The sequence below is a fragment of the Hyalella azteca genome, unplaced genomic scaffold (assembly GCF_000764305.2).
Source record: "Hyalella azteca isolate HAZT.00-mixed unplaced genomic scaffold, Hazt_2.0.2 contig11130, whole genome shotgun sequence".
NCBI lineage: Eukaryota > Metazoa > Arthropoda > Malacostraca > Amphipoda > Hyalellidae > Hyalella > Hyalella azteca.
The window spans coordinates 579,081-590,500 of record NW_025941139.1 but is presented as its reverse complement, the minus strand read 5'-3'; the positions used below and the strand labels follow the sequence as shown (position 1 = coordinate 590,500).

At 39.0% G+C, this 11,420-nt stretch overlaps 1 protein-coding gene across 1 annotated transcript; it reads left to right on the top strand.

Moving 5' to 3' along the window:
• Positions 1 to 6,978: 6,978 nt before the first annotated feature.
• LOC108674036 (WAS/WASL-interacting protein family member 3-like) lies at positions 6,979 to 7,431 on the top strand. The gene has a single exon (XM_018161934.1). It carries the CDS (start codon positions 6,979 to 6,981, stop codon positions 7,429 to 7,431), a length of 453 nt encoding a protein of 150 aa, XP_018017423.1.
• Positions 7,432 to 11,420: the final 3,989 nt, after the last annotated feature.

Here is an 11,420-nt window from a genome sequence, read left to right as displayed (position 1 = left end):
CAGGTTCACCGCGTTCGTGACGCCAGGTTCACTGCGTTCCTGACGCCAGGTTCACCGCGTTCGTGACGCCAGGTTCACTGCGTTCCTGACGCCAGGTTCACCGCGTTCGTGACGCCAGGTTCACCGCGTTCCTGACGCCAGGTTCACCGCGTTCATGACGCCAGGTTCACCGCGTTCGTGACGCCAGGTTCACCGCGTTCGTGCCTTCGTTCGTAACGAGATTCGTGTGTTTGCGTTCAGGTGTCGGAGTCACTAAGCCTGCGACTCTAGAGTCACGAGTGTAGGCTTAGGCCTCCTGGATCTGTAGGCCTCCTGCATTGTCGCTCCCCCACTCCCCACTCCTCCACTCCCCCACTCCCCCATACGTGATCAAATATCCATCTCAAAACACCCCCGACTGGGGGGAAGGGGGGGCTTGGGGGAAGGAGGGGTGAATTCAACCAATGAAATAATTTTTCACCCCTAACCTAAGCCTTAATTAATTAAATCAAATTAACATGGGAAGTTAAGATATGTTTATAACGCCGGTGACTAATTTCATTTAAAGAGTACGTGAATAGTTAATAATTTTTACATTAAAGTGAAAAATATTTTTTCATATAAGTTGGAGTTGATAATTGAATTTTGAAGAATTTTATGGCATGTCACATGAAAATCTTGTGAATTTTAATTCTTAAGAAACATGCAAGATTTCTGCGCAGCTTGCGAGTATGAGAAGATTATTAAGATAAAATAATATGTCATCATCAGGAAACATTTTTGTTCTCCAATAACACGACATTCTTAAATGTTTTTTTAAGAGGCCTATTTCTCGAAATTTACAAACGTAGCACATGAAGGAGTCGAGGGGGAGCGCTGCGCCCCCCCCCCGTCTGATTGTTTTCCAATCGCTGTCTCCTCCTCCCCCTTCCCCTGCACTCCTCTCCCCCCCCTCACCCCTTTCCCCCTCCGATATCGAGCCTCCGTGTATCGCGAGCTTATCTCCTGTAGTGCGCTGGGGGACAGCTGCATTACGGCTGTATTACGGCTGTAACGACGCGCCTATTACGGCTGTAACGACGCGTGACATGGCCCCAATACAGCTGCTGCGACGCGTGACATGGCCCCAATACAGCTGCTGCGACGCGGGACATGGCCTCAATACAGCTGCTGCGACGCGTGACATGGCCCCAATACAGCTGCTGCGACGCGTGACATGGCCCCAATACAGCTGCTGCGACGCGTGACATGGCCCCAATACAGCTGCTGCGTCGCGTGTCATGGCCCCAATACAGCTGCTAAGATTAATACTACAGTCGCTCTACAGCTGTACGAAACTTTTTTATGTCACCAATAGAGCTGTAATGATGGCTGGGACGGCTCCAGCACTTGTACTGCTATTCTCTTGTAATTATCATAAAATAATGCAATGCCCTCATGCATAAAAAAAAGAGAATTATTATGAATACGGTTAATGAAATGGCGAACGGTAATGAAGAATTGCCCTGACTTTGTTTTGCAGGGCCGTATTACAGGTTGTCTGTATGGCCATGATAACTTGTACTGCAGCTGTATTTCGATTATAACTTTTAGCACAGATGTATGTTGACATATCACGACAGCCACGGCATCATTTCATGACGTGGTGCACGTGCTGCAGTTTACACGTGGCAACCACCACACAAAGTACGTTTGTGATCGTACAGTTTTGGTAGTAAAGTTTCTTTGATGAATAAAAACAAAAAACTGGTGATTCTTGCCGTAAATTCAAATGCTTTACAAATAGGACAGTACACTTGAGATTTCTTTATTCTACTTCCACTACCTGACTTCCACTACCTGACTTCCACTACTCGAGTAATTCCTATCCAAATATTCCAAACTAACGAGAAGTCCTTCTCGAAAACACCATTTGTTTAGTTCATAAGCATGAAAATTAATTAAGAGAAAAATAATATAGAAATAAATTAATAAAATTAAAGATGAGCTAAGATGATCATAACAACCGAATCAACTACAGCTGCAGCTATAATAATAATACAGGTTATAATCCTCCGACGCACTTTAATATACATCTGCTGGCAACATATAACAGCTATAAACTGTTCGTCTGCAACTCTTAATCCAAAATTTACAGTTTTGCTCATGCAAATGGAAGGCAATTTTTAATTCATTACTTAAGCTCTATACGCGATTAATGGCAAAGAATACGATTTGGTTTTCTAACTAAAATAGTATAATAATTAAAAATATCTTTAACGTTTCTTTTTTTTCGTCACTCCCTGACGTACAGCATTTCCGGAAAAGTTCTCCCTCCTTTACCACTCGTTACCACTTTACCTCCTTTACCATGTTATTGCAGTCCAGTGCAAGTAAATAAAATTTATTGCAACTTTTTAAATTATGAGATTCCAATTTCAGTAGAAAATTACGAAGCGGCGAGGTTTGCAATTCCGAGCCCAAATTACTTTTCTATGTTCGAAATTCCAGTGTTGTGAATTACGCTGAATTTTTGGGAGTGTGCGTCGAAATTACGGGAGCGGCGGGAGCGGCGGTGGGAGCGTCGGTGTAGCGGTGGTTGGAGCGTTGTGCGGCGGCGGTAGCGGCGGTGTAGCGGCGTTGGGAGCGTCGGGATCGACGTCGGTAGCGTCGGCCAGTGCGTCGGGGGTGTTATGGGAGCGTCGGTTTAGCGTCGGAAGCGTCGGGAGCGGTGTTGGCAACGACAGAATCAGCATATGGAGCGTCGGTACAGCGGCGGGATTAGGGTCGGTAGCGGCGGCGGCGGTGGGGCGGAAGCTGAGTGGTGGCGGAAGTGTTTGACGAGTCACCGCCGTGTTGACTCAAGACTCCGGCAATTGACGGTGATACCGCGGAGGCTTGCGCGCGATACCGCGGCCGGTGAAGACATACACGCTCAGCATATTGTTTCGGGGGTAAGACTTTTGGGGGATTTTTAGAGGATTTAGGGGATTTAAGAGGATTTATGGGATTTTTAGAGGGTTTACGGGATTTTTAGAGGATTTAGGGAATTTTTAGAGGGTTTACGGGATTTTTAGAGGATTTAGGGGATTTTTAGAGGGTTTACGGGATTTTTAGAGGATTTAGGGGATTTTTAGAGGGTTTACGGGATTTTTAGAAGATTTAGGGGATTTCTAGAGGATTTAGGGGATTTTTAGAGGATTTAGGAGATTTTTAGAGGATTTAGGAGATTTTTACAGGATTTTGGGGATTTTTAAAGATAAATTTTCGTCAAAAAAATTTTCGCGAGATAATTTATTATTTTTTGAATAATCTTGCGGAAAACCGCAATATAAATATTATAATTAACAATTATATTGCGCCATCTGTAATATATTATTATTATATATTCTACAATATAATTGTAATACTATTATTACAATTATATTGCGTAATATTGTAATTATTATTTATTATTATTATTATTATTATTATTATTATTATTATTATTATTATTATTATTACTATTATTATTATTATTATTATTATTATTATTATTATTTATTATTTATTATTATTACATATTACAGTTATTGTAATATGTAATATTAATACAATTATTGCGTAATAATTGTAATATTATTATTACAATTATATTTATTATTTATTACATATTATTATTTATTATTATTACATATTACAGTTATTGTAATATGTAATATTAATACAATTATTGCGTAATAATTGTAATATTATTATTACAATTATATTGCGAACAATATAATTGTAACGCCTTCACGTCGACGCTCATACCTCTACAAGGCAACTTATTTGCGCATAATAAATTTTTTCAACTCAGGAGAGAATGAAGTTTTTGAAATTGAACTTGCCTCCAAATTCATTATCATGTTGAAGTTCAAATTCCATTCACAGTGGCCCTCAGATCGAGCTTGAAGTTTAAACTTAAAAAGGCCTTTAATTTCTATCCTGTTTAAATAATTTAATATTTAATAATTTAATTTATTGTTTATTAAATTTAATTTTATTTAATTTAATTTGTGATTATTCTAATGTTTATCTATTTAATTACTTAAACTTATGCGTTTAATCTTCTGAAAAATCAGTAAATAAGGGAAAGAGCTTGAAACAAATTCGCGGTGAGACTGAATCGAAAAATATATAGTTCTTTTAAGTTGAATTTAATGAGAATTATTCAGCATCCGTTTGTTAAGTAATGAAATATCCTTGACAACCGTAATGTCACAGACGAGAACTGTCAAAGTTCTGACAGTTCTGTCAGTTCTTACATTTTTTACAGTTCTGGTATCTTGGAAGTTCTGGCAGTTCTTTTAATATCCTGGCAGTTCTTGTAATATCCTGGCAGTCCTGGCAGTTCTTGTAATATTCTGCAGCTGTAAGGCTTAGCTGCAGCTGTAAGGCTTAGCTGCAGCTGAAGGGTTTAGCTGCAGCTGTAAGGATTAGCTGCAGCTGTAAGGCTTAGGTACAGCTGATGCAGATGTTTAGATGAAGAGTGCATGTATAGCCATAGAGCAGTCTCTACGTTCCGTATCACAGCCACATCTGTTTAATAGCGTGATCATTTATTTATTCATAACGTGATCTATCATTTTATAGCGTGATCATTGATATATTTATTGCGGGTATCATTTCCGGCATGAAAAATAAGGAAATTTTCTAAAAAATTAAATAAATTCTTCAAAATGTAAGCAACTATTCAGGAAAATGAATCAAAAAGATATCGAAAAATCAAATTAAGTAAGGCGGATGAAATCAGAATGAATACGAATTACTTACGGGGAAAATAAAGTGGTGGGGAAAAAAGGAAATCAATTTTTTAATAATGCAGTAATAGAGAGTCGGAAGTCTACAAACGCAAAATGCGAGAACAAAATAGTGATTGAACGGAAAATGCATGTAAAGGCAATCCCGATAAGGAAAATATTGCAATTCACCTGTTAATTGTGAGAGGAAATGAAAAGGCTGGAAATTGGAATCAAGGAATATAATTATATGAAATCTTGGAAAATGATTATATGGAATCGAGGATAATGATTATATGGAATATATGAATATGATTATATGAAATCTAGGAATGTGATTATATGAAATCTAGGAAAATGATTATATGGAATCTAGGAAAATTATTATATGGAATCTAGGAATCAGATTATATGGAATCTAGGATTATGATTATATGAATATAGGAATATGATTATATGGAGTCTAGGAATATGATTTTTTTGGAATCTAGGAATATGAAGATGGGCAAGCAATAAGAACAAGTGTAATTAATAGAGTGCAGAAGAGAGGTAAATGAGGAGAGGAAGAGAGGGAGAGGCTAGCACGTAACTCTGCTCCAAGCGGCCAGCTTTAAATGACTCCCTTCATCAGCCTCCCCCTTCATCCCCCCTTCTCTTAATACCCCCCTCCCCCTTTCATCCTCTCCCCAAAAAATTTTCCCCACTGCCTTCACCACCACCTCCCCCTTCTCCAAACTGCAATTTTTTCATTACATTTCGTCACTTCTTTGCCTTTTCCACCACTTCCATCAAACATTATTCACCTTTCTTTTTATCACTACCGCTTTCAATTTACATCCTAAGCCGCTGTTCACTTTCTCACCGTTTTCACCTCAAATTTCCTTTCGCCCCTTCCTAAGTTCATCTCTCAACCTGATATTTTCTTTAAATAATATTTTGCAAAATTATATTTAAAAAATTATTTTATGTAAAAATTGCATTTGAAAAATAATACTTTGCAAAAAGTATGTTTTATAAAATTATATTATATAAAAATATTATTTTATGATACTAATATTTTCCGAAAATTACATTTAGCTTGCCTTCCTCATTAGCTACTAATTACAGCTCATCAATAAAAATTCATCAAACACAGTTAATGGTCAAATGATAATAATCAAAATATCAATCAAATGATAATAATCAAAATGATCAAATTAATTATAATTTGCTCATATTAGTCAATTGATAATCCCTAATTAATGATAATTCATTAATATCTCAATTATCCAGCTTTAACGCCGCGGTTGTCGGTGCCTCGAAGTCATTACTTTAATTACCATTGCTTTAATTTCCAGTTAATTTTAGCTAAATTTTGTTTCAAAAGGTGAAAAAATAAATTTAAAACTTGCTAACTATACAGAAACACAAATAGTAACACAAGAACGAAAAAACATGATATCTAAGGCTTGAATATCATAAAGATATGCGATGTAATAAAATAATAATTTAATAAAGAAATAAAACCTAAAAACTTCCTCATTAACGATTGTATCTACCCTCAGTTTCTGATGTATGAGTTATTTAAATCCTGGCAGTAAATACCGCAGACTTTCTTGGTATCGTTGTTTCCCAACGTAAGAAATACATTCAATATAATTATTTTCAAACTTTCTAATTAATCTCTTTCGAATAAAATATCAAACTGATTGCAAGAAAATTTTCATTTTAGTTCGTATAACAATATTTTCTGAACTCCTTTGCATTTCAGGCAGTTTTTTTCTAACAGTTCTTTATCTTTGGCTGTTCACTTCCAAGAAGCGCGGACCTAAAATGAAATAAAACTTCGACACGACTCGACAAAATATTGCTGAGCTCAGCAGCAGCAGCAGGAGTAACAGCAGAAACAGTAACAAAAAAAATAACAGCATTAACAGTAACAATGCAGCAGCATCACTGACAGCAGTAACAACAGCATTAATAACAACGATAACAGCAACAGCAGCGGCAAGAGCAACAGTAACAACAGCACCAGCAGCAGTAACAGCACCAGCATCAGCACCAGCAGCAGCTAAAGCAGCAACAGCGCAGCAGCAGCAACAGCACCAGCAGCAGTAACAGCACCAGCAGCAGCACCAGCAGCAGCAACAGCAGCAACAGCAGCAGCAGTAACAGCAACAGCAGCAGTAACAGCAACAGCAGCAACAGCAGCAACAGCAGCAGCTGTGGGCGGATGCATTATTTTTCCGTCCGCTGGTAATGCCTTTGTTCTGCTGGGGATATGAGCTCCCCCTCTGCTCCCTCTGCTCTCCCCACTCTTACTTCCCCCGCTCCCCCTGCTCCCCCTGCTTCACCCTATTCCTCCCCTTTCCTTTTGCTCATCCTGTTCCCCCTGTTCGTACCTTGCCCTTCTGCTCCTTCTGTTCCCCATGCTCTTCCTACTTACCTACTCCCCCTACTTCCCCCTACTCCTCCTACTCCCCCTTCTTCTCCTTACTCCCCCTACTTCCCCTACTCCTCCAGCTCACACCTCCATTTTACTCCCTCACTCTCCTTGTTCTCTTTGCCTCCTCTACTCCCCCTGTTTCCCCCTACTCTCCCTACTCCTACCTCCACTCCACTCTCCCACTTCCCCTGCTCCTTTTTCTTCCCCTACTTCACTTGCTATCCCCTTTCCCTCTTCTCCTCCTTACACTCCACTCCATTGCTCCAATTTTTCTCGTATGCTTCCTAATCCCCACACCTTATTTTGCTCGCATGCTCCANTTGAACACAGCAGTGACGTTGAACTCAAAAGTTGAACACAGCAGTGACGTTGAACTCAAAAGTTGAACACAGCAGTGACGTTGAACTCAAAAGTTGAACACAGCAGTGACGTTGAACTCAAAAGTTGAACACAGCAGTGACGTTGAACTCAAAAGTTGAACACAGCAGTGACGTTGAACTCAAAAGTTGAACACAGCAGTGACGTTGAACTCAAAAGTTGAACACAGCAGTGACGTTGAACTCAAAAGTTGAACACAGCAGTGACGTTGAACTCAAAAGTTGAACACAGCAGTGACGTTGAACTCAAAAGTTGAACACAGCAGTGACGTTGAACTCAAAAGTTGAACACAGCAGTGACGTTGAACTCAAAAGTTGAACACAGCAGTGACGTTGAACTCAAAAGTTGAACACAGCAGTGACGTTGAACTCAAAAGTTGAACACAGCAGTGACGTTGAACTCAAAAGTTGAACACAGCAGTGACGTTGAACTCAAAAGTTGAACACAGCAGTGACGTTGAACTCAAAAGTTGAACACAGCAGTGACGTTGAACTCAAAAGTTGAACACAGCAGTGACGTTGAACTCAAAAGTTGAACACAGCAGTGACGTTGAACTCAAAAGTTGAACACAGCAGTGACGTTGAACTCAAAAGTTGAACACAGCAGTGACGTTGAACTCAAAAGTTGAACACAGCAGTGACGTTGAACTCAAAAGTTGAACACAGCAGTGACGTTGAACTCAAAAGTTGAACACAGCAGTGACGTTGAACTCAAAAGTTGAACACAGCAGTGACGTTGAACTCAAAAGTTGAACACAGCAGTGACGTTGAACTCAAAAGTTGAACACAGCAGTGACGTTGAACTCAAAAGTTGAACACAGCAGTGACGTTGAACTCAAAAGTTGAACACAGCAGTGACGTTGAACTCAAAAGTTGAACACAGCAGTGACGTTGAACTCAAAAGTTGAACACAGCAGTGACGTTGAACTCAAAAGTTGAACACAGCAGTGACGTTGAACTCAAAAGTTGAACACAGCAGTGACGTTGAACTCAAAAGTTGAACACAGCAGTGACGTTGAACTCAAAAGTTGAACACAGCAGTGACGTTGAACTCAAAAGTTGAACACAGCAGTGACGTTGAACTCAAAAGTTGAACACAGCAGTGACGTTGAACTCAAAAGTTGAACACAGCAGTGACGTTGAACTCAAAAGTTGAACACAGCAGTGACGTTGAACTCAAAAGTTGAACACAGCAGTGACGTTGAACTCAAAAGTTGAACACAGCAGTGACGTTGAACTCAGGAGTTGAACACAACAGTGACGTTCATCTCACGAGTTGAACATAATCGAATTATTCTATTTCAACACTCATTGCATCTCACTGCATATCACTGCATATCATAGTATATCTCTGAATATCACTGCATATAGCTGCATATAGCTGCATATCATTGCTTATCATTGCATTTCACTGAATATAACTCATATCATTGCATAATCATAATATATCTCTGAATATCACTGCATATAACTGCATATCATTGCATATCATTGCTTATCAGTGCATTTCACTGAATATCACTGCATATCGTACGCATATCATTGAGTATCACTGATTATATATAATTGAATATCGCTGCATATCATTGCATATCATTGCATGTTACTGCATATCACTGCATATCACTGCATATCATTTCACATTGAATTTCTTAAAATTTTCATGAAATATCATTGTTGAATTTATTTTTTACTGGCATTAGCGTTAGAGCTAAATGTTGTAATGATGTTCGTATGGCATCATCTTTTACATCATCACTTTGTTGTGACCGATGATAGTGGCGACCATTGATCATTATGAGATTAATACACTGGCAGCCTGACATCACCATCGATGATATTCACTCTGCACAATTCATAACACACCATTTAATTATATTTAATTATATTATACCTACTTAAGGCAGCAAAGTTTTCTCATTAGTGTATTTTTTTAATTTAATTGCATATCTGCTACATTCAACAAGTTTTTCTCATAAATGTTATCAACTTTAATTAGATATTAACTCAGGTCAACTAACTTCTCGCTGCTATTTTCCACTTTAAGTAGACATTTAAGTAAGATAACAAGCTTTCTATATTAATGTTATCAAATTAAGCGTCGGTATTAACTGAATTGAAATGTGTTGTGAACGTGTTGTGTGTTGTGAACGTGTTGTGTGTTGTGAACGTGTTGTGTGTTGTGAACGTGTTGTGTGTTGTGAACGTGTTGTGTGTTCGTGTGATGTGCTGTATGGCGTGTGATGTGCTGTATGGCGTGTGATGTGCTGTATGGCGTGTGATGTGTTGTATGGCGTGTGATGTGCTGTATAGCGTGTAATGTGCTGTATGGCGTGTGATGTGTTGTATTGCGTGTGAACATCATGTGATTGATGCAGTAGTGTAGTGATTGATCTTTGGTGTGTAGTGATGGTGTGTAGTGATGGTGTGTAGTGATGGTGTGTAGTGATGGTGTTTAGTGATGGTGTGTAGTGATGGTGTGTAGTGATGGTGTGTAGTGATGGTGTGTAGTGATGGTGTGTAGTGATGGTGTGTAGTGATGGTGTGTAGTGGTGGTGTGTAGTGATGGTGTGTAGTGATGGAGTGTAGTGATGGTGTGTAGTGATGGTGTGTAGTGATGGTTTGTAGTGATGGTGTGTAGTGATGGAGTGTAGTGATGGTGTATAGTGGTGGTGTGTAGAAATTTTTGTGGTGTGTCAGTGTATTTTAGACGTGCTTGAGCGTCTCAAAATCAGCAATTAGTGCGGTGTGTTAATTAGTAATTAGTTAATTAGTAATGTGTTTGTGTTGGGATACAATATGAATGTTTCATTCAGTGTCCTATAACCGTGCGTAAGTCAAGTGTTAATTAATTAGTGTTAATTAGCACTAATTAACGCAATTGTGCACGTTAATCAACACTAATTAATGCGCTCCTACACGGTAATTAACGCGCTTGTGCGCGTTAATTAACGCATTTCTACGCATTGATCAACGATAATTAACTTTCTTGTATGCGCTAATTAGCGCACACTAGTACACGTTAATCAACGTACTATTATGCATTAATTAACGCACCCGTACACGCTAATTAACGCACATTGATACGTTAATTAACGCGCCCGTAAACGCTAATTAACGCACCAGTACACGCTAATTAACGCACTAATACGCGTTAATTAACGTACTAGTACATGTTAATTAGCGCACGCTAATTAACGCACACTAGTACACGTTAATTAACGCACTAGCACGCGTTAATTAACGCACACTAATACGCTAATTAACGCCCACTAGTACACGCTAATTAACGCACCCGTGCACGGTAATTAACGCGCACTAATACGCATTAATTAATGCACACTAATAAGCGTTAATTAACGCCCCCGTACACGCCAATTAGGAGTATAATTACACGCGCACGCGGGCCACGGAGTGTAGCCCCGCGGTCCGCCTCTTACACCCGACAGCGGCTCACTGTTTTGCTCGCTTGAATTAAGCCCAGGCCTCCCGTCTTGCTAATGAGCCCTGATGAGACCCCCAAAACTCCCCCACTCTATCACTCCCGCAGACCCTACACCCCCTCCCCCTCCCCCAACGCTGGCTACATCGCGCCCAGACCGAGGCATTTAATTTCTTTTAGCTTATATACTCCGGTGCTTTATCAGCTTCATTTTGTATATTGTTCATAAATTATTTTATTATTCTTATTATTAACTTAAACTCATTACACCCTGCTAATTACAAATTTATTATATGAATTATATTTTATTTATTATGTTAAATAACACCTCTCCTTAGCTTATATACTCCGGTGCTTTAGAAGCTTCCTCTTGTATGTTAATCGGAAATTATTTTTTTATTAGTGTCTTAAACTCATCAACCCCTGCTAATTATAAACATATTTTATAAATGATATTT

Excerpts from the sequence above, each read along its gene's own strand:
- LOC108674036 (XM_018161934.1), top strand. The coding sequence starts at position 6,979 with ATGAGCTCCCCCTCTGCTCCCTCTGCTCTCCCCACTCTTACTTCCCCC.